The 24,259-nt window shown below is 42.3% G+C and overlaps 1 protein-coding gene across 1 annotated transcript in view; it reads right to left on the bottom strand.

Annotated features, from left to right (window-relative positions):
• The window catches only part of PLCE1 (phospholipase C epsilon 1), a 336,405-nt gene that overhangs the window by 111,084 nt on the left and 201,062 nt on the right, over positions 1 to 24,259 (bottom strand). Inside the window, exons 5-7 of the mRNA XM_069753455.1 lie at positions 10,509 to 10,654; positions 7,689 to 7,947; positions 4,558 to 4,766 (exon numbers count right to left, since the gene is read on the bottom strand). Coding sequence (XP_069609556.1) covers positions 4,558 to 4,766; positions 7,689 to 7,947; positions 10,509 to 10,654 — 614 coding nt within the window. The remainder of the gene's footprint in view (positions 1 to 4,557; positions 4,767 to 7,688; positions 7,948 to 10,508; positions 10,655 to 24,259) is intronic.

Genomic DNA, 24,259 nt, shown 5'->3' with positions numbered 1-24,259 from the left:
ATACATCGCCTCCCTGAATGGAGTGCAGGAGAGCATACATCGCCTCCCTGAATGGAGTGCAGGAGAGCATACATCGCCTCCCTGAATGGAGTGCAGGAGAGCATACATCGCCTCCCTGAATGGAGTGCAGGAGAGCATACATCGCCTCCCTGAATGGAGTGCAGGAGAGCATACATCACCTCAATGAATGGAGTACAGGAGAGCATACATCGCCTCCCTGAATGGAGTGCAGGAGAGCATACATCGCCTCCCTGAATGGAGTGCAGGAGAGCATACATCGCCTCCCTGAATGGAGTGCAGGAGAGCATACATCGCCTCCCTGAATGGAGTGCAGGAGAGCATACATCACCTCAATGAATGGAGTGCAGATGAGCAGACATCGCCTCCCTGAATGGAGTGCAGGAGAGCATACATCGCCTCCCTGAATGGAGTGCAGGAGAGCATACATCGCCTCCCTGAATGGAGTGCAGGAGAGCATACATCGCCTCCCTGAATGGAGTGCAGGAGAGCATACACCACCTCCCTGAATGGAGTGCAGGAGAGCATACATCGCCTCCCTGAGTGGAGTGCAGGTGAGCATTCATCGCCTCCCTGAGTGGAGTGCAGGTGAGCATACATCACCTCAATGAATGGAGTGCAGGAGAGCATACATCGCCTCCCTGAATGGAGTGCAGGAGAGCATACATCGCCTCCCTGAATGGAGTGCAGGAGAGCATACATCGCCTCCCTGAGTGGAGTGCAGGTGAGCATTCATCGCCTCCCTGAGTGGAGTGCAGGTGAGCATTCATCGCCTCCCTGAGTGGAGTGCAGGTGAGCATTCATCGCCTCCCTGAGTGGAGTGCAGGTGAGCATACATCACCTCAATGAATGGAGTGCAGATGAGCAGACATCGCCTCCTCTACAGTCATTGTGAGGGACAGACAACCACATCGTTGGGCTCTTTTTGGCAATTTCATAGACTATGAATAGAATGGAGACAGAGCACTTTACAGACATCAACATCACTATTCCAATTGGGGCTCATCCATAATCTAGATCCCCTATCAGTATGTTTTTGGGATGTGGGAGGAAACCGGAGAACCCTGAGGAAACCCATGTGGAGAGCATACAAACTCCTTGTAGATGTTGTCCTTGATGGGATTCGAACCCAGGATACCAGCACTGCAAATCTACAGTGCTAACCACTGAGCCACTCCATTCAGGTCAGGGCATCAGAGGCCCATTTTAGGGGTTCAAGAACCTCAATCACTGGATTGCTGGAGGTCCCAGAGATTGGACTCCCAGCGATTAACAAGTTATCTCCAATCCTGGCGAGCCACCGAGGTTTTAGGCTTTGTCAGTATATGATTTGAGAGGGTGGTCCAGTTCAGTGATTTCCCAGTATGACTGCATGCAGAGATAACTGTCAGTCACTAGTAGGACCGCCCACTTGACTCACTCATACAGACGCCAGAGATTTCAATGAATAAACAACAAGTTATACTAAATCTTTTCCAATAAACGTATACATCATTCTGCTCAGCTTCTCATTCTCTATACCCTGCCGTCCACAGATTGACTGTATGTACAATACAACAGATTCCCGTTAAAATAAAAGTTCTAATTTATCCTTATGCTTTACTCAATTCTATGTTGTTATGATCAACACCACATTAAAGGGAAAACAGACTCAGGTAATGTAAAGGTGAAATGTACAATAACCAGTGGCATAGGTGAGATTGCCTCAACGTGGTATACATGACCATAACTTGGCCATCTGCTTATCCAGGATGGATTTTCAGGTTCACCATATATTATGCAGATGGGTCATCTTCCTTTAGACGACACCCAAAAGAGACCAGTTTTCAATACAATTTTGGGAAGAGAATGGGGTATGAACATAACAGTACACGCACATACAGAAAGGCAAGCAGATAAGCCTTTCAGCATCAAAGCATGGCACAAAATTGGACCCGACGGCCGGCATTGGCACCATTTCACAACACCTCATCCAGACGCTTTTAATAACATTAAGAAAATTATTCAGAAAAACAAATTACTCTACTAAAATGAGATTTACCACTGCAGGTAAATGAAATAAGCAGACTTGTACAGGAAACTGCGGGATTATTTCAGAAATGAAAATAAATGACTTCCCAATATTCTCAGTAACAGAGGTCTTTCGTTGTCCTTAAAAATGTCATTCTTCATTAGAATGAAACACAAAATGAATTGGCCAAGCCAAACTGCTTTCTCCATACGAAGCCCAGATAGATGGTAATTCAGTAATTGCACTGTATGATTCTAGAAAACATTATTAACCGGCCTAACCGAAATGTATTCTGCATATTTTACAGCAAAGAAACCGTGCCGGCTTCTGGTGAGCGGCGTGTTCATCACTCGTGAACATGGCGGCAATACTCTGACACCATGTACAAGAAACGTGCCATGACTGAAAGGAACGCTATGCATCTTATTAGACAACCCTCATTAGTGCAGAATGAGCTACAGTCAGAATTAAATTCTCGGCTGAACCTCAGTTGAACCCCTTCTCATTTTCAGTTGAACATCCCCTCTCCATTTTCTATAGCAACTTGTTTTCTTGCAAGGTTCTTGGCTTCAGAGTTTTTTTAAAGTCTTGTTACCCAGCTGTAGTTTGTTTAAATAAATAAATAATTTAATAAAGAAAATTTTAAAAAAATAAAATAAAAAGTTTTTTAATCACCCTCCCAAGATCTAGAACAGAGTACCCCATCACTGCTCCTGGTGTCTGTTGTTGACTGAAGCCAATGAATGAACTTCTTGGCTGCAGCACTGTCAGCATGATGCTAGAAAGGCCGGGGTCACAGGCGTGTGCAGTGCAAGAAACGCGCACAAGAATATCTCGCATCAATACCCGGCACTTGGGACCGGAGTGTGCGGCTGCATCTATTTCTATGCAGCTGAACGCTCCGGGCGGCAGTGCCGGGTATTGATGCGAGAGACTCACGTAAGTTTCTCGCATTGCACCCGCAAGTGTGACCCAGGCCTAAAAGACAAAAGTGAGCAGAGGAGGAGACTCAGTGTTAGACCTGGGGATGGTGAGTAAAGTAGAGTTGTTTATTAGTTTTTTTTATTGAAACAAATTGCAGACAAGTGAAAGAGATTATCCAAAATTGGAAGACCCCTTAAAAAACAAGGGGCGCACACTGATTTCACTGAGCATCACAACATCCATGGAGATGTTCATTTAGAAGCTGGGCGCCATTACTGATACTGTCAAAGTGTGTCCGGACAATTTGAGAGAATAAAATCTGGGGACTAGGACACTGTTACAGATAATAACGGTGGTTTATCGGTTGAACAAAACGATTCGGTTCATTCTAAGTTTATATGCAGATTAAAAGAAAAAGTCACCGGTTCATCAATTGCAACCTTCATCAGTTATATATAATTTATTATAGATTATTTAGAATGCTCAATACTGTCTGGTATAACTATAGCAGAAAATCTCTGTTGCTTTTTTTTTTTTAAATGCCAATATGGTATCTGCCATTACTACCTCTTGTGGTTCGGCACTCCACATTTATATATACATTTCATCCAACAGATGCTCATTATGATTGAAACCCTCCTTTTTAGCACAGTCTAAAGTACCTTTACTTTGCAGGAGTTTACAATGTAGAGATCAACATGGGTCTCAAATAATTTTTATTTTTTTATCCAATTGTTTAAGTGTCAGATAATTGTTTGTACTAATGAGTTCTATGACTTCATAGTAAGCAAAACAGTGAAGCCTAAATCACTGATATTTAGTAGCCAGTATGAAACCACCATCATCCTGAGTGAATAAGAGAAATCTGTTAAATATTATATTATGATAAAATAGTTTATTTTGCCCATATTTTGACTCCCTTTTGTTTCCTCAGATCTGTGCTGCCCCTTGTGACCGACTTGTAGAGTACTCCTATTCACTACTTTATGGTTGCCATCTCCAGAAGAAGAATCTTGGCACTTTCATCCTTCCTAAACAGTCTAATAAGTGTCTTTATCTATGCGCATAGTGAGCCTTGTGTGGGCGGGGATAGCTGTGGTGTGGGCGGGGTTAGCTTTCTCAGCTCTGCTGCATTGCTAAAGCTAAAAGCTCTGATTGTGTCAGAACTGCTGCACCCGGTAAGTAGTGATACATCATTAGATTCAGGGTCTCTTCACCTACATTATGCTGCTCTCAGATGAGGTAGCAAAAACCTGCTGACAGATTCCCTTTATTCGTATATATTTAAAACAAACTTTCATAGCTGAATATTCATATTTTTGCACAACTTTACTGACAGACTCCAAAGTTAAAAACATAAATAATGAAACATCAGAAATAACTTCCAAGCGTTCTTCCGTAAAAACCCATGTGCATTGTATTAATGCAACTATTTTTTCATTGTTCAGATAAAATTTAGAAATGTCAAAAAGATTCTTGACGTTCCTGTATCTGACTGGATCATTTACTCGTTTCGCAGTGGGTTTCCGGGAATGAAGCAGTCATGAACAATACATGCAGAATTTCATAACTCCAAATATAAAAACTGTAGATTTAACACTCACTGAAATCTGCTCCTATCCATGACAGAGTTTTTTCTCACGGTGATGTTTTCACTCCCGGTGTCTTCGCTCTCCTCAGACTCCAGGCTGCGGTTGCAGCTACGAATGGTCTGCATGATGTTGTTGACAGTTGATTCTTTTTCGGTGTTGTTTAGCCCATCTTTCCCTATTCGCTGAATAAACCGGTCTTGTCCATTGTAGTCAGACACAAACTGCAAAGATACACCAAAGATTTCAGAAAGATCATTTTTATGTTCAAGGGGTTTATAAAACTTCTAGTAAACACTCTGTCAGTATATGATGAGCTTACATGGTGGACCCTCAATGTTCCCCAACTTCAATCCTCAAGAGTCACCGACTGATCATGTTTTCTAGATCTCCTTAGTAGTGCCCAGGTGATGAAAAATCCATCACCTGTGCCAAGGCCATCTCAAGGTTTTTGTGGGACCCAGGCGAAAGAGTCTCAATGAGCCCCTTTAACACATACCACGATTCATGATGCACAGATATGGCAGAGAAATATAGGTGTAGTACAATACCAAAGATGCCGCAGGGGAGGAACTGGGAGAGGTAAGTATTACAAGTTTTGGGGCCCTGAGCAAGAAGGAGGGGCATGCTCGTGGGAGCTGTCATTGGTACCGGGCCCCCATAGCGCGCCGGTGTCCACAATGGTGAGTGCCCCTCTCTGCCTGCTCAGGGAACCAGCACTTGCCTGGTTGCTAACGGTGGCCCTGACCTGTGCGATACTAAGGAAATCCTGAAACCATGATCTGTTGGTAGCTTTTGAACACTGGAGGTTGGGACCACTGCCCCACAACTAAACGTAAAGGCCTATTTAGACAAGCTGATAATTAGGAGTAGGCGATCGTTCGTTGGAATGCTTGATCGCCAATTATCAGCCTTTATAAACACGCTAGCAAACATTGGACGAATGAATGTTCATTGAGTGATTGGATAGTTCATGCTGGCATTAAAATAATCATTATCCACAAAACAATGTCCTGTTTAAGCGGGAGCCAATGTGCTGCCAATAATTATGATATTCTATGCACACAGAACGATCATATTAACATTTGTTCTGTAATCACAGAATTCTTTCTAAAAAGGCCACTAAATGACCATGGCTCATCTAGGGCCGGGTTCACACTGCGTCTAGGCAGTCCGTTAGATGGACTACGTTACACCACAGCATAAACGCGGTGTGAAACGTAGTCCGTTACGGCCGCCATTGACAGCAATGTCGGACGCATTGCTAGTGCACGCCCACAATGGGCATGCGCTAGGGATGTGCCGTCATTGTGTGACGGACCCTGAGACGCGGGCTGCAGTGTTTCCAGGTCTGTCACTGCTAGCGCAGATAGAGCTAGCAGATGCTCTATCTGCGCTAGCGCAATGCAAACATCGGCACTTGCGCCAGCAGCAGCCAGTTAGCGTATGTGCTGAACGGGCTGCTGCTAACGCAGTGTGAACTTAGCAATGGCGTCCAGTACTGCGCTCATCTCTGGAAGGCTGACTTCAAGAACATTTTCTTGGACAGTGAAACCACAGGAGCTTGCAAGTTGCGCATCCATTGAACCGGTCACAGATTGACTTCAAACCAGAGGTGGAACAGTCCAAAGCAATCAAGTACTTGGTGTTATTTTTTTGCAATATTACAGCTGATGTCTTGATAGAATTCCTTTTACATGAACTACTTGTACATATTAAAAATTGAAAAAGTTTTGATTCCACATTATAGGTCATAACGTCAAGGAAGTCCCACATATAATAACAAAAATGATGATATTTTGTTGTCCTATTTGAGCCACCTCTATAAGCTAAGTGTGAAAGTAGCTTTGGTGCAATAAGCCTGGGAATGTACTATAGGTGGCTCATTCATTTGAAATTTTTTATGTAATGTATAATATTGTATTTATGGTAATGCCTACTTTTATGTGATTCATTTAATATATAGTTTATTTAAAGAGGTACTCCTACCCATATTTTTTTTAATTAAATGTGTGTTTATGTGCATGTAATGTAGTGTGCATGTATTAATATACTCGCATATCGCCGCCTTCAACAGGTTCCAGCGCCGTTCTTCTCCTCTTCTCAGTGACGTCACAGCTCCGCAGACTGGCCGGGTCACGCTGCTCTCTGCATGACCAGGAAGGACTTTAACAATGTAAGCCTATGGAGCATCAGAACGAGGATACATAGACTTATATTGTAAAAGACTTCCAGCTCATGCATTGACCATAGAGTGAGTCGGCTAGCCTGAAATACAGTGAAATCACTGAGAAGTGAAGGAGAACGGCACTGGCCCCCTGAGAAGGCAGCGGTAGGTGAGTATATTAGTACACTACCCTACACACATACAGTATATACACACATCTATATATATAATTGTCTAAGGGTTTTTCTGTCTGTCTGTCTGTCTGTCCTGGAAATCCCGCGTCTCTGATTGGTCGAGGCCGCCAGGCCTCGACCAATCAGCGACGGGCACAGTATCGACGTAGATGTCATAATGGTTGCCATGGCGACGATGATGTCATAAAGGTTGCCTCGACCAATCAGCGACGGGCACAGTCTGCCGCGAATTCTGGAATCATCATTGTCCATATACTACGGGGACATGCATATTCTAGAATACCCGATGCGTTAGAATCGGGCCACAATCTAGTCTATATATATAATTGTCTAAGGGTTTTTCTGTCTGTCTGTCTGTCCTGGAAATCCCACGTCTCTGATTGGTCGAGGCCGCCAGGCCTCGACCAATCAGCAACTGGCACAGCATGGCGACGATGATGTCATAAAGGTTGCCTCGACCAATCAGCGACGGGCACAGTCTGCCGCAAATTCTGGAATCATCATTGTCCATATACTACAGGGACATGCATATTCTAGAATACCCGATGCGTTAGAATCGGGCCACAATCTAGTTTCATAAAAATATATACATGGAAAAGCTTCTTTAACAAGCAGAGGACAGAAAGCTAGACTTATCACAGGCACTGTAATAGAGACTGAATATTCTTACATTACCCAATGATGCAAACATTGTATTAAAACAAAAAGAGATCATGAACATTTTCATTAACCCCTCCCCCACCAGCATATACACAGCTAAAACAACATAGGGCTGTTATAGTTACCTCCAGTGTTTCATTCTGTGAATTGAATCGAGGACACAGTTTTAAAAGACTTGAGGTTCCATCAAGGACTTCGCAAAGCTCCTTCAAAAAGACGCCACAGAAAGGAACAACCTTACAACCTGGAATATTCAAGGCTCTGTTCACTAGTTTTCTGTACTCCGAGGAGGACTCGTGCTGAGCCATTGCATCTTTCAAGCTTCTCATCGTTTCTATGTCACTTTGATCCATAAACTGCCACATTTTCAACACTTTTCTTGACCTAAGATGAAGCAAAAGAAAACCCAAAAACCTATATTTTAAAATATGACATTAGCAATTAAGTAGTGTACATCGAGACTTCGACCATTACTCGCTAGAATATGTTCTCTAAAACTATAAAGTCATTGGGTTAGTTCACTGCAAAACAAATAAATTAGGCTGTGAATAGCAAAACTTTATAAAAGTCACAAAAACTTTGTAATATAAATTAAACTTACAAAAATGCTTTAATAATGAAATCTTTATAGATGTTCCAATTTTAGTGCCAATCCCCTATTCTCAGAAGCTCCACCACGGTCTTTGTTCTGACACAGAGAAGCTCCTCCCATTCTGCATGTGTTGATGATCCTATAATCATGGGGGCTGTCTGGGGTCAGTTTATTAGTTAAGTCAGCCATTTTCTGTGTCTCAGAATCAGTCTTGATGGAGAAGGGAGTCGGCTAAGCTAATAAACTAAGCCATCTTCAAGCAGGTCAATAACACAGAGAGGAGAGAAAGTATTCAGGCCTGGTACTGAAATCCGGCCATCGATAAAGAAACTCACAGTGCAAGTACCAATTTTTTGGACTATAAGATGCACCTTTAGCAAGATAAAATAGTGAGTAAAAAAATGTGCACCTTATAGTCTGAAGGTGGCTTCCTATGATCAATGAGAACACTGATACAGCCGCCTTCCCGATCACTAAGAGAACACTGCAGCAGCAAAGTTCTATTTCCTGTAGCCAATAATTATCACATTGCATCGCAGTAGAGACAGCTACAGATGCTGCAGGTCCTGGCTAGCTCAAGGACCTTATAGGTATGTGATCAGTCGTACTTGAAAGAAACATCAAAATGTGGCCATGTATGCTGTAGCAGAGGTGAGTGTGTTGATGTAGTAGAGTTGTGTGTATATGAAGGAGAGCTGTGTTTATGTGCATGTAGCAGGACTGAGTGTGAATGTAGAAGAGATGAGTGTGCATTTAGCAGGGCCGAGTGTGCATGTAGCAGGGCTGAGTGTGAATGTAACAAAGATGAGTGTGCATTTAGCAGGGCTGAGTGTGCATGTAGCAGAGCTGAGTGTGAATGTAGCAGAGATGAGTGTGCATTTAGCAGGGTCGAGTGTGCATGTAGCAGGGCTGAGTGTGAATGTAACAAAGATGAGTGTGCATTTAGCAGGGCTGAGTGTGCATGTAGCAGGGCTGAGTGTGCATGTAGCAGGGCTGAGTGTGCATGTAGCAGGGCTGAGAGTGCATGTAGCAGGGCTGAGTGTGCATGTAGCAGGGCTGAGTGTGCATGTAGCAGGGCTGAGTGTGCATGTAGCAGGGCTGAGTGTGCATGTAGCAGGGCTGAGTGTGCATGTAGCAGGGCTGAGTGTGCATGTAGCAGAGCTGAGTGTGAATGTAACAAAGATGAGTGTGCATTTAGCAGGGCTGAGTGTGCATGTAGCAGAGCTGAGTGTGAATGTAGCAGAGATGAGTGTGCATTTAGCAGGGTCGAGTGTGCATGTAGCAGGGCTGAGTGTGAATGTAACAAAGATGAGTGTGCATTTAGCAGGGCTGAGTGTGCATGTAGCAGGGCTGAGTGTGCATGTAGCAGGGCTGAGTGTGCATGTAGCAGGGCTGAGTGTGCATGTAGCAGGGCTGAGAGTGCATGTAGCAGGGCTGAGTGTGCATGTAGCAGGGCTGAGTGTGCATGTAGCAGGGCTGAGTGTGCATGTAGCAGGGCTGAGTGTGCATGTAGCAGGGCTGAGTGTGCATGTAGCAGGGCTGAGTGTGCATGTAGCAGGGCTGAGTGTGCATGTAGCAGGGCTGAGTGTGCATGTAGCAGGGCTGAGTGTGCATGTAGCAGAGCTGAGTGTATTTATACAGAATAGCTGCGTGTGTGTACTATGCAAGCAGTAGTGTTGTGTTTGTGTGTGCACTAGAGTGTACATAATGCACGTGCTGTAAAGCTATATGTGTATAATGTAGATGCTGCAGAGAAACAGTAAAAGGAGTATTGCTACCTTCCTACTTAACTATAGTGTATTAAAATTAATTATATTGACCACATATCCTTCTTTACACAGCAAGGGAAGTTTTATTTAGTTGAACATTTTCCTATTTTCTGCTGTGTAAATCTGGGCTACATCCTATGGAAAGATGTGTCCTATATTCTGAAAAATATGGTGTATTAGTAAAATTAATTTACATTTGGAAAATGCGGTAATGAAAAACTGTTTCCTATGTCGGCCAGCTCCTTTAACATTTTGCAGAGTCTGTTTTATGCCAAAAATAAGGCTATGCGAAATAATATACCGTGCAGAAGTGTGTTGTATAAACCTGCAAACTCTAAACGCCATCTTCATTGTTTTCCATTCTTTCAGCTTCTTCGCTGGCATTAGAATTTACTTTAACTATACTTAATATTTTAACAGATTAAACACGACTGCTTTAAGCATGTAAACATTGTGACCTCTTCACATTGGTTCCAAACAGTCCACAAAGGTTTGCAATTGTAGCTCTACTTAAAACCCTATCTGACATTGTGCCAATTGATGTTTATAGCAGCTGCTTTCACCGCTCTTCAATTAAGTAGTACCTGAGTCCTGCCAGGAATTCCATCACCGCATTGTAATTGCCCATATTCCAACAACACTTTGCGATATGCACCAAATGGGAGAACACTTCCCTTTTCTCCTCCATGGACCCTGCGGCAAGGATTATCCAGGTCACCCATGAACTAACCTGAGAATATAAAAATAAAAAAACTAAATTAATTTAATTTTTTTTTTTACAAAAGTATCAAAACCATAAAAAGACTAAAAATAAGTAAACAAACACTTTTACCATTTTCGCCATTCAGAAATGTAGCACCGTTTATGCAGATCTACTATGCTACCTTATATGAAAGCAGCAAAGGCTGGAGGAATGGAATCTACAGTTGCTGGTGGTTCCACTGCTAGGAGCTCACTGATCCAAAGGACTGGGCTCTGTAGTGACCCATTTCAACAGAGCAATAGCTGCAGATGTGCAACACTGTTCTATTCTTCATCTATGGGACTACTGGAAATAGCAAAGCACTCAGCTATCTTCAGTAATCCCATAGATAATGAATGGAGCAGTGGTGGCATTCTTGACCATGCTCGATTCAGATGGGGAACTTTAGAACCATATTTGTTGGGATTGATGATCAGCAAGTTATGACCTATATAGGATATCCTTGATATCTTTTTACAACCCCCATAAAATCTGCTTCCTAGGCACACATAATACTGATTGACAAATTGCCCCACGTAGAAACCTATATGGTAAAAGTTGACGTATCACTCACATGCTTAATGGCAGCAATTTATCCTGAGTCATATAAGCTACACTAAGTATTCGGAGTCTGGAATAGTTACACATTACACTTACAGGAGCTTTTATTCCAGAGCATTCCAAGGTCATAGGCATTAGTATGGAATTGTCCCCCTCTTTGCTGCTAAAACAGCTTTTCCTCTCCTGGGAAGGCTTTCTACAAGATTTTCGAGTGTCTGTGGGATCGTTTTCCCAATTATTCAAACACTAGTGTTGAACGAGAGGACCTGGCTTGCAATATCCTCCATGTATCCCAAAGGAGACTGTTGAGCTTGATATCAGTGCTATGCTCATCTAGTTCGGTTTTTCCACATCAAACTCACAATATGCCTTTTTTATGCCTTGCTATGTGCTCTGGGACTCAGTCATGCTAAACAGAAAAGGATCTCCCCAAACTGTTCCTACAAAATTGAAAACCTATAATTGTGAAAAATCTCTTGTCATGCGGAAACAATACGTTTTCCCTACAATGGAGCAAAGAGTGTTAGGGCAATTCCTGAAAAATACCCAATAGCATTATCCCTCCTCCACCAAACTTTACAGTTGGTACCATGCAGTCAGGCAGCCAATGTTCTCCTGGCATTCACCAAACCCAGACTTGTTCATTAGACGCCAGATAGAGAAGTATGGTCCGTCACTGCACAAAAGACATTTCCACAGCTCCATAGTCCAGTGGTGGTGGCCTTACACCACTCCATCTAATGCTTGTTATTGTGCTTGGAGATGTAATACTTGAATGCAACTGTATTATCAATGCCGAGAAGCTCCTGGTGCACAGTTTGTGTGCGAATATTCATGGCAGGCAGAGGAGGTTTTCAGATCTGCATTTGAGTCCGCAGAGTGTTGGTGACTTTTATGCATCTCAGCACTAGGTGCTGTAACTTTATGTGGTCTCCACTTTGTTACTGAGGTTCCTTCCACTTTTCAACAATATCACTCATAGCGGATCGTAAAACGTTCAGGAGAGAAGGAATGTAATGAACTAAGGTGACACCGGCCTGTGATATCCCATTACAGGACGGCTCAGCCATCAGTGAACTCTTGAGAAGGAGCCATTCTATCACTAATATTAGTAAAGACAGACGGCACGGTGAGGGGATGAATATTATACCTCTGTGGTAATGGGACTGAATGAAAAAACAGGATTCAAGAATTAAGAAGTGTGTCCCAATACGTTTGTCTATTTAGTGTACAGTGGGGCAAAAAAGTATTTAGTCAGTCAGCAATAGTGCAAGTTCCACCACTTAAAAAGATGAGAGGCGTCTGTAATTTACATCATAGGTAGACCTCAACTATGGGAGACAAACTGAGAAAAAAAATTCCAGAAAATCACATTGTCTGTTTTTTTAACATTTTATTTGCATATTAAGGTAGAAAATAAGTATTTGGTCAGAAACAAAATTTCATCTCAATACTTTGTAATATATCCTTTGTTGGCAATGACAGAGGTCAAACGTTTTCTGTAAGTCTTCACAAGGTTGCCACACACTGTTGTTGGTATGTTGGCCCATTCCTCCATGCAGATCTCCTCTAGAGCAGGGATGTTTTTGGCTTTTTGCTTGGCAACACGGACTTTCAACTCTCTCCAAAGGTTTTCTATAAGGTTGAGATCTGGAGACTGGCTAGGCCACTCCAGCACCTTGAAATGCTTCTTACGAAGCCACTCCTTCGTTGCCCTGGCGGTGTGCTTTGGATCATTGTCATGTTGAAAGACCCAGCCACGTTTCATCTTCAATGCCCTTGCTGATGGAAGGAGGTTTGCACTCAAAATCTCACGATACATGGCCCCATTCATTCTTTCATGTACCCGGATCAGTCGTCCTGGCCCCTTTGCAGAGAAACAGCCCCAAAGCATGATGTTTCCACCACCATGCTTTACAGTAGGTATGGTGTTTGATGGATGCAACTCAGTATTCTTTTTCCTCCAGACACGACAAGTTGTGTTTCTACCAAACAGTTCCAGTTTGGTTTCATCAGACCATAGGACATTCTCCCAAAACTCCTCTGGATCATCCAAATGCTCTCGAGCAAACTTCAGACGGGCCCGGACATGTACTGGCTTAAGCAGTGGTACACGTCTGGCACTGCAGGATCTGAGTCCATGGTGGCGTAGTGTGTTACTTATGGTAGGCCTTGTTACATTGGTCCCAGCTCCTCTGCAGTTCATTCACTAGGTCCCCCCCGCGTGGTTCTGGGATTTTTGCTCACCGTTCTTGTGATCATTCTGACCCCACGGGGTGGGATTTTGCGTGGAGCCCCAGATCGAGGGAGATTATCAGTGGTCTTGTATGTCTTCCATTTTCTAATTATTGCTCCCACTGTTGATTTCTTCACTCCAAGCTGGTTGGCTATTGCAGATTCAGTCTTCCCAGCCTGGTGCAGGGCTACAATTTTGTTTCTGGTGTCCTTTGACAGCTCTTTGGTCTTCATCATAGTGGAGTTTGGAGTCAGACTGTTTGAGGGTGTGCACAGGTGTCCTTTTATACTGATAACAAGTTTAAACAGGTGCCATTACTACAGGTAATGAGTGGAGATATACATACCACTGATGCATATTTCAATGCATATCAAATTCAGGGAAACTCCCTATCATGGACTAGAAATAAATACCGGGGAAACTCCAATATTAGATTAATCCTACAGATAACTTACGGAGTATTAACACACCCAAATGTAAAAGTTGCTAACAAATTTATTAAATCTCCTGTTACATAAATGACACAATTACAAAAAAGTCACAGACTTGACATAAAATGTACACGAGTAGTTCATGTGCGGCAGACAGAACACGCCACATATACCACCTCGGGTGCAGACTAGGCATATACCCAAAAGCCTATCAGGGATGTAGTAGTCCTTCAAAATATCCTTTCCTATATAAAGTGCATAGTGCCTCCTACATCTGCCCAATAGCACTACATTTTATAAACTGAATGGCATCTTAGAATAGTAAAAAGGTGCATAGCCTGTCTTACCCGCGTTAGTCCAGGTGTCAGCGTCCGTCCGGGGCCGCCTGGACTAACGCGGGTAAGACAGGCTATGCACCTTTTTACTATTCTAAGATGCCATTCAGTTTATAAAATGTAGTGCTATTGGGCAGATGTAGGAGGCACTATGCACTTTATATAGGAAAGGATATTTTGAAGGACTACTACATCCCTGATAGGCTTTTGGGTATATGCCTAGTCTGCACCCGAGGTGGTATATGTGGCGTGTTCTGTCTGCCGCACATGAACTACTCGTGTACATTTTATGTCAAGTCTGTGACTTTTTTGTAATTGTGTCATTTATGTAACAGGAGATTTAATAAATTTGTTAGCAACTTTTACATTTGGGTGTGTTAATACTCCGTAAGTTATCTGTAGGATTAAGGTAATGAGTGGAGGAAAGAGGAGACTCTTAAAGAAGAAGTTACAGGTCTGTGAGAGCCAGAAATCTTGATTGTTTGTTTCTGACCAAATACTTATTTTCCACCTTAATATGCAAATAAAATGTTAAAAAAACAGACAATGTGATTTTCTGGATTTTTTTTCTCAGTTTGTCTCCCATAGTTGAGGTCTACCTATGATGTAAATTACAGACGCCTCTCATCTTTTTAAGTGGTGGAACTTGCACTATTGCTGACTGACTAAATACTTTTTTGCCCCACTGTATATGGTTCCTCACCCTCAGTCTTATGCTGCCATCAGGTATCACAGGAGACCTCAAAGGTCTGCCTTTCTTCCAATATGTGCTAATCTACACTTCCATATAGGAGTGTTGCACCATGGCTTGAGAGTATAAAATCCTTCAATTGTCTTGAAATGTTTAATCAATATTTGAAAAAAGAAATCCACAAAGAAGCAAAAAACAGGAATATGTTAATTACTAGCAAAACAAGTCAAGCTTCACTGGGATAATCTAAAATAAAAGAACATCTCAATTCATTATCTGTATTCATTTTTTTCTGATGAGGGAAGTTCCAAAACATCATTTGAGCGTTTCATATTTTCTTTTCTTGAAAAATCTATTTAGCCTTTTAAGGAAAGCAATCTCTTTGTTCACGTTCTAAGGCAGGCATAACACAGTCATAGCCTTCTTTATGATTTGGGGGAAGGAAATAAAAAAAAAAATAGTGTTCAGAATCATTACAAAATAGAATATTTTTGTAGGCACCAAAGGAGTACCTCCTGATCATCTCTTTGTTCCTTTTCCAGCAATACAGACACTCACAACTTTTATATTTCACGGGTGTACCCTTAAGAAGATTAATTATTTTCTGTGCTTTTTTCACACCAATGTACTTAAACTTCATAAGTAATTTTCATGCCCTAATAAATAACACACATTTCCTTCACTTATTCTGTAGACTTTAAGTTAATCTTGGTTGCCAAACTATCTTAAATCATAAGTGGTGGTTTCTTGCTCCACACACTGTTTACAGCGAGCTGCTGCCAGAGCTCATGCCGTGGTTCGGACCCTCACCGATCTGGTACTGGACAGGTTAACAACATCATACTGTATTAGTGGACAACCCATTCATAATTCCCAACGCTAAATCTTAGTAGTCATTCCCTCTCTTAGGTTAGTTAGGATCACGACGACTAATTTTTATGAATGTGAAATGTCAGAACAAGACTAAAGACGATAGGGCAGTTTCATCAAATCTTTACTCCAGAAAAGGGTTGTTAAAGCTTAAAGTCAGAGACTGTTTGCACAATGGGGAGATGGGCAAAAAATTTCAATTCGTGGAGGTTTCAGACCAGTTTGAATCAGCTCTGCCCAGATTGACGGAACTGGGGAAGAGTCACAACGGAGGCATGGTCACACTCACCTATCAAATTCATCAAATGTGCCAGCGATTTGTACACCAGGAATGCCACTCCAGTCTGCCCGAATTTACTCCTAATGATATTTTAATTACACTCCCAGGGGCCCAGATGTCTACATACAAGTGGCTAGTATTTGTCAAAATTGCCTTTAAATTATATAGCTTGGTTCAAACCTTTCAAGTAGTTTTTCACAAGCTTCTCACAGTAAGATGCTGAAATGTTGGCCCATCCCTTCTAACATTCCTTGTGTACAAAATGGCACATTTGATGAATTTGATAGGCGGGTGTGACCCTAACCTGTCTCCTCCATATACTGTATCTCTGAACTAATCTGCCAATATTTTCCCTCATGTAATCTCCGGTCCTCCCAAGACCATCTTCTCTCCGCCTACTCACCACTACCGAAGCTACCGCCGCACCAACACCGGAGCTCCTGCAACCCTCGACCTACTGTCTCCTTCCCCATAATCCTGTAGAATGTAAGCCCGCAAGGGCAGGGTCCTCACACCTCTGTATCAGTCTGTAATTGTTAGTTTGTTTACTGTAAGTGATATCTGTAACTTGTATGTAACCCATTCTCATGTACAGCACCATGGAATCAATGGTGCTATATAAATAAATAATAATAATAATATAATAACATGAATGGAGTCCGGTTTGTAGGCTTCTCTGTTCACATTACCTTTTTCTTTTCTTTTTTTTAAGCTCTGGCCATAAATTTTCTATGTGACTAAGGCTGACCTCATACTTAGCGCGTGTCATCCGTATGGCTATAACCAAAAAGCGGAACCCTAAAAATGTTTTTCTTTATATGCTCTGGATATTCATCCATTTTTTTAATATGTTTATGGCATGGGTATATTAAGTTCTGTGTTCTCAAGTCCCTATGTGTGTATTCATCCACTGAATCTTTTTAAATAGTTGTGTGCTAATATTTGTTAAAGAAAAGATGTTTTTTGAATTTTTACTTGGCATTTGCTTAAGTTTATTTGTAGGTAGTATGTCATTTGTATGGCATCAGTACTGCGAGATTATCTCGCTGGCTTGCAAAATGGACATAGAATGGATCCATGGGCTCAAATATTCGTGAAAACATATATACAGTATAAGTATATATATATATATATATATATATATATATATATATATATATATATACACACACACACACACACACACACACACACACAGTACAGACCAAAAGTTTGGAGACACCTTCTCATTTGAAGATTTTTCTGTATTTTCATGACTATGAAAATTGTACATTCACACTGAAGACATCAAAACTATGAATACATGTGGAATTATATACTTAACAAAAAAAGTGTGAAACGAAACAACTGAAGTTATGTCTTATATTCTAGGTTCTTCAAAGTAGTCACCTTTTGTTTTGATGACTGCTTTGCACACTCTTGACATTCTCTTGATGAGCTTCAAGAGGTAGTCACTGGGAATGTTTTTCACTTCATGGGTGTGCCCTGTCAGGTTTAATAAGTGGGATTTCTTGCCTTATAAATGGTGTTTGGGCCATCTGTTGTGTTGTGCAGAAGTCTGGTGGATACAAAGCTGATAGTCCTACTGAATAGACTGTTAGAATTTGTATTATGGCAGCTAAGTAAAGAAAAACGAGTGGCCATCATTATTTTAAGAAATGAAGGTCAGTCAGTCCGAAAAATTGGGAAAACTTTGAAAGTGTCCCCAAGTGCAGTGGCAAGAACTATCAAGCGCTACAAAGAAACTGGCTCACATGAGGACCGCCCCAGGAAAAAAAGACCAAGAGTCACCTTTGTTTCTGAGGATAAGTTTATCCGAGTCACCAGCCTCAGAAATCGCAGGTTAACAGCAGCTCAGATTAGAGACCAGGTCAATGCCACACAGAGTTCTAGCAGCAGACACATCTCTACAACAACTGTTAAGAGGAGACTTTGTGCAGAAGGCCTTCATGGTAAAATAGCTGCTAGGAAACCACTGCCAAGGACAGGCAACAAGCAGAAGAGACTTGTTTGGGCTAAAGAACACTTTAAGATACAAACACTTTAAGATAAGTTAAGATAAGTTTAAGTTTAAAGGCCCCTTCACATTAAGCGACGCTGCAGCGATACCGACAACGATCCGGATCGCTGCAGCGTCGCTGTTTGGTCGCTGGAGAGCTGTCACACAGACAGCTCTCCAGCGACCAACGATGCCAGTAACCAGGGTAAACATCGGGTAACTAAGCGCAGGGCCGCGCTTAGTAACCCGATGTTTACCCTGGTTACCATCCTAAAAGTAAAAACAAACAAACATTACATACTCACCTACAGCCGTCTGTCCTCCAGCGCTGTGCTCTGCACTCCTCCTGTACTGGCTGTGAGCACAGCGGCCGGAAAGCAGAGCGGTGACGTCACCGCTCTGCTTTCCGGCTGACCGACGCTCACAGCCAGTACAGGAGGAGTGCAGAGCACAGCGCCGGGGGACAGACAGCGGTAGGTAAGTATGTAGTGTTTGTTTTTTTTACTTTTAGGATGGTAAGCAGGGTAAACATCGGGTTACTAAGCGCGGCCCTGCGCTTAGTTACCCGATGTTTACCCTGGTTACCAGTGAAGACATCGCTGGATCGGTGTCACACACGCCGATCCAGCGATGTCAGCAGGAGTCCAGTGACGAAATAAAGTTCTGGACTTTATTCAGCGACCAACGATCTCCCAGCAGGGGCCTGATCGTTGGTCACTGTCACACATAACGATTTCATTAACGATATCGTTGCTACGTCACAAAAAGCAACGATATCGTTAACAATATCGTTATGTGTGAAGGTACCTTAAGTTTAAGATAAGATAAGTTTAAGATAAGATAATGGACATTAGACCAGTGGAAATCTGTGCTTTGGTCTGATGAGTCCAAATTTGAGGTTTTTGGTTCCAACCACCGTGTCTTTGTGCGACGCAGAAAAGGTGAACGTATGGACTCTACATGCCTGGTTCCCACCATGAAGCATGGAGGAGGAGGTATGATGGTGTGGGGGTGCTTTGCTGGTGACACTGTTGGGGATTCATTCAAAATTGAAGGCATACTGAACCAGCATGGCTACCACAGCATCTTGCAGCGGCATGCTATTCCATCCGATTTGCTTTTAGTTGGACCATCATTTATTTTTCAACAGGACAATGACCCCAAGCATACCTCCAGGCTGTGTAAGGGCTATTTGACCAAGAAGTAGAGTGATGGGGTGCTACGCCAGATGACCTGGCCTCCACAGTCACCAGACCTGAACCCAATCGAGATGATTTGGGGTGAGCTGGACCACAGAGTGAAGGCAAAAGGGCCAACAAGTTCTAAGTATCTCTGGGAACTCCTTCAAGATTGTTGGAAGACCATTCCTGGTGACTACCTCTTGAATCTCATCAAGAGAATGCCAAGAGTGTGCAAAATATTTAGAATTGAGAGTCCTCAGTGGTTGATACCTTTTAATGGCTAACTGAAAAGATTGTAACAAATTGCAAGCTTTCGAGACAACACAGGTCTCTTCATCAGGCAAAGACTAAAACAAATTCTGAAGAATCACATATTTATGCACAACATAGCACAGAAAAAAAAGGGAAACACCATAGATAAGACAGGTGACATGAAGCAGAATTACCATGAGTGATAAACAGTTATGTCCATAAATATTGGGCCAGTTCTTAGATTAGGAATGTTTTATTGGGGTCTAGTTCTGTTGTGATGACCCCTCATAGTCTGATGAACATGATAACTTCAAGCATTTGAAAATTGATTTTTGGGGACCCCAACAAGTCTGGTACATCCTTGGGAGCAAGTAGATCTTGAACATAGACCTTAAAATACTGCCACATGTACACATCCAATTAACTTAAATGAAGTAAATCAGCCTATAAGAAGCCACTAAATACATGATTGTTTTAAATTTTATAAGCTAGTTAAAGACAGTGTCAACATGAAGTATGCAAACTTCTGATCCACTAGAATTTTGATGGAGTGAATTAGAAAAGAAATGATTAGTTATAGGAAACATTTCCGTACATGTCATGTATAACCCCTTCAAGACCCAGCCTATTTTGACCTTAAAGACCTTGCCGTTTTTTGCAATTCTGACCAGTGTCCCTTTATGAGGTAATAACTCAGGAACGCTTCAACGGATCCTAGCGGTTCTGAGATTGTTTTTTCGTGACATATTGGGCTTCATGTTAGTGGTAAATTTAGGTCAATAAATTCTGCATTTATTTGTGATAAACACGGAAATTTGGCGAAAATTTTGAAAATTTCGCAATTTTCACATTTTGAATTTTTATTCTGTTAAACCAGAGAGATATGTGACACAAAATAGTTAATAAATAACATTTCCCACATGTTTACTTTACATCAGCACAATTTTGGAAACAAAATTTTTTTTTGTTAGGAAGTTATAAGGGTTAAAATTCGACCAGCGATTTGTCATTTTTACAACGAAATTTACAAAACCATTTTTTTTAGGGACCACCTCACATTTGAAGTCAGTTTGAGGGGTCTATATGGCTGAAAATACCCAAAAGTGACACCATTCTAAAAACTGCACCCCTCAAGGTACTCAAAACCACATTCAAGAAGTTTATTAACCCTTCAGGTGCTTCACAGCAGCAGAAGCAACATGGAAGGAAAAAATGAACATTTAACTTTTTAGTCACAAAAATTATCTTTTAGCAACAATTTTTTTATTTTCCCAATGGTAAAAGGAGAAACTGAACCACGAAAGTTGTTGTCCAATTTGTCCTGAGTACGCTGATACCTCATATGTGGGGGTAAACCACTGTTTTGGCGCACGGCAGGGCTTGGAAGGGAAGGAGCGCCATTTGACTTTTTGAATCAAAAATTGGCTCCACTCTTTAGCGGACACCATGTCACGTTTGGAGAGCCCCCGTGTGCCTAAAAATTGGAGCTCCCCCACAAGTGACCCCATTTTGGAAACTAGACGCCCCAAGGAACTTATCTAGATGCATAGTGAGCACTTTGAACCCCCAGGTGCTTCACAAATTGATCCGTAAAAATGAAAAAGTACTTTTTTTTCACAAAAAAATTCTTTTAGCCTCAATTTTTTCATTTTCACATGGGCAACAGGATAAAATGGATCCTAAAATGTGTTGGGCAATTTCTCCTGAGTACACCAATACCTCACATGTGGAGGTAAACCACTGTTTGGGCACATGGTAAGGCTCGGAAGGGAAGGAGCGCCATTTGACTTTTTGAATGAAAAATTATTTCCATCGTTAGCGGACACCATGTCGCGTTTGGATAGCTCCTGTGTGCCTAAACATTGGCGCTCCCCCACAAGTGACCCCATTTTGGAAACTAGACCCCCCAAGGAACTAATTTAGATGCCTAGTGAGCACTTTAAACCCTCAGGTGCTTCACAAATTGATCTGTAAAAATGAAAAAGTACTTTTTTTTCACAAAAAAATTCTTTTCGCCTCAATTTTTTCATTTTCACATGGGCAGTAGGATAAAATGGATCATAAAATTTGTTGGGCAATTTCTCCCGAGTACGCCGATACCTCATATGTGGGGGTAAACCACTGTTTGGGCACTCGGCAGGGCTCGGAAGAGAAGGCGCGCCATTTGACTTTTTGAATGGAAAATTAGCTCCAATTGTTAGCGGACACCATGTCGCGTTTGGAGAGCCCCTGTGTGCCTAAACATTGGAGCTCCCGCACAAGTGACCCCATTTTGGAAACTAGACCCCCCAAGGAACTTATCTAGATGCATATTGAGCACTTTAAACCCCCAGGTGCTTCACAGAAGTTTATAACGCAGAGCCATGAAAATAAAAAATAATTTTTCTTTCCTCAAAAATGATTTTTTAGCCTGGAATTTCCTATTTTGCCAAGGATAATAGGAGAAATTGGACCCCAAATATTGTTGTCCAGTTTGTCCTGAGTACGCTGATACCCCATATGTGGGGGTAAACCACTGTTTGGGCGCACGGCAGGGCTCGGAAGGGATGGCACGCCATTTGGCTTTTTAAATGGAAAATTAGCTCCAATCATTAGCGGACACCATGTCACGTTTGGAGAGCCCCTGTGTGCCTAAACATTGGAGATCCCCCAGAAATGACACCATTTTAGAAACTAGACCCCCAAAGGAACTAATCTAGATGTGTGGTGAGGACTTTGAACCCCCAAGTGCTTCACAGAAGTTTATAACGCAGAGCCATGAAAAAAAAAAAAAAAATTATTTTCTCAAAAATGATCTTTTAGCCTGCAATTTTTTATTTTCCCAAGGGTAACAGGAGAAATTTGACCCCAAAAGTTGTTGTCCAGTTTCTCCTGAGTACGCTGATACCCCATATGTGGGGGTAAATCACTGTTTGGGCACATGCCGGGGCTCGGAAGTGAAGTAGTGACGTTTTGAAATGCAGACTTTGATGGAATGCTCTGTGGGCGTCACGTTGCGTTTGCAGAGCCCCTGATGTGGCTTAACAGTAGAAACCCCCCACAAGTGACCCCATTTTGGAAACTAGACCCCCAAAGGAACTTATCTAGATGTGTGGTGAGCACTTTGAACCCCCAAGTGCTTCATAGAAGTTTATAATGCAGAGCCGTGAAAATAATAAATACGTTTTCTTTCCTCAAAAATAATTATTTAGCCCAGAGTTTTTTATTTTTCCCAAGGGTAACAGGAGAAATTTGACCCCAATATTTGTTGTCCAGTTTCTCCTGAGTACGGTGATACCCCATATGTGGGGGTAAACTACTGTTTGGGCACATGCCGGGGCTTGGAATTGAAGTAGTGACGTTTTGAAATGCAGACTTTGATGGAATGCTCTGCGGGCGTCACGTTGCGTTTGCAGAGCCCCTGATGTGCCTAAACAGTAGAAACCCCCCACAAGTGACCCCATTTTGGAAACTAGACCCTGAAAGGAACTTATCTAGATGTGTGGTGAGCACTTTGAACCCCCAAGTGCTTCATAGAAGTTTATAATGCAGAGCCGTGAAAATAATAAATACGTTTTCTTTCCTCAAAAATAATTATTTAGCCCAGAATTTTTTATTTTCCCAAGGGTTACAGGAGAAATTGGACCCCAAAAGTTGTTGTCCAGTTTCTCCTGAGTACGCTGATACCCCATATGTGGGGGTAAACCACTGTTTGGGCACACGTCGGGGCTCAGAAGGGAAGTAGTGACTTTTGAAATGCAGACTTTGATGGAATGGTCTGCGGGTGTCACGTTGCGTTTGCAGAGCCCCTGGTGTGCCTAAACAGTAGAAACCCCCCACAAGTGACCCCATTTTAGAAACTAGACCCCCCAAGGAACTTATCTAGATATGTGGTGAGCACTTTGAACCCCCAAGTGCTTCACAGACGTTTACAACACAGATCCGTGAAAATAAAAAATCATTTTTCTTTCCTCAAAAATTATGTTTTAGCAAGCATTTTTTTAGATTCACAAGGGTAACAGGAGAAATTGGACCCCAGTAATTGTTGCGCAGTTTGTCCTGAGTATGCTGGTACCCCATATGTGGGGGTAAACCACTGTTTGGGCACACGTCAGGGCTCGGAAGTGAGGGAGCACCATTTGACTTTTTGAATACGAGATTGGCTGGAATCAATGGTGGCGCCATGTTGCGTTTGGAGACCCCTGATGTGCCTAAACAGTGGTAACCCCTCAATTCTAACTCCAACACTAACCCCAACACACCCCTAACCCTAATCCCAACTGTAGCCATAATCCTAATCACAACCCTAACCCCAACACACCCCTAACCACAACACTAATTCCAACCCTAACCCTAAGGCTATGTGCCCACGTTGCGGATTCGTGTGAGATATTTCCGCACCATTTTTGAAAAATCCGCGGGTAAAAGGCACTGTGTTTTACCTGCGGATTTTCCGCGGATTTCCAGTGTTTTTTGTGCGGATTTCACCTGCGGATTCCTATTGAGGAACAGGTGTAAAACGCTGCGGAATCCGCACAAAGAATTCACATGCTGCGGAAAATACAACGCAGCGTTCCCGCGCGGTATTTTCCGCATCACGGGCACAGCGGATTTGGTTTTTCATATGTTTACATGGTACTGTAAACCTGATGGAACACTGCTGCGAATCCGCAGCCAAATCCGCACCGTGTGCACATAGCCTAATTCTAAAGGTATGTGCACACGCTGCGGAAAACGCTGCGGATCCGCAGCAGTTTCCCATGAGTGTACAGTTCAAT

The sequence above is a fragment of the Ranitomeya imitator genome, chromosome 2 (assembly GCF_032444005.1).
Source record: "Ranitomeya imitator isolate aRanImi1 chromosome 2, aRanImi1.pri, whole genome shotgun sequence".
In the NCBI taxonomy this organism is placed as follows: domain Eukaryota; kingdom Metazoa; phylum Chordata; class Amphibia; order Anura; family Dendrobatidae; genus Ranitomeya; species Ranitomeya imitator.
This window is presented reverse-complemented; position numbering and strand designations above follow the sequence as displayed.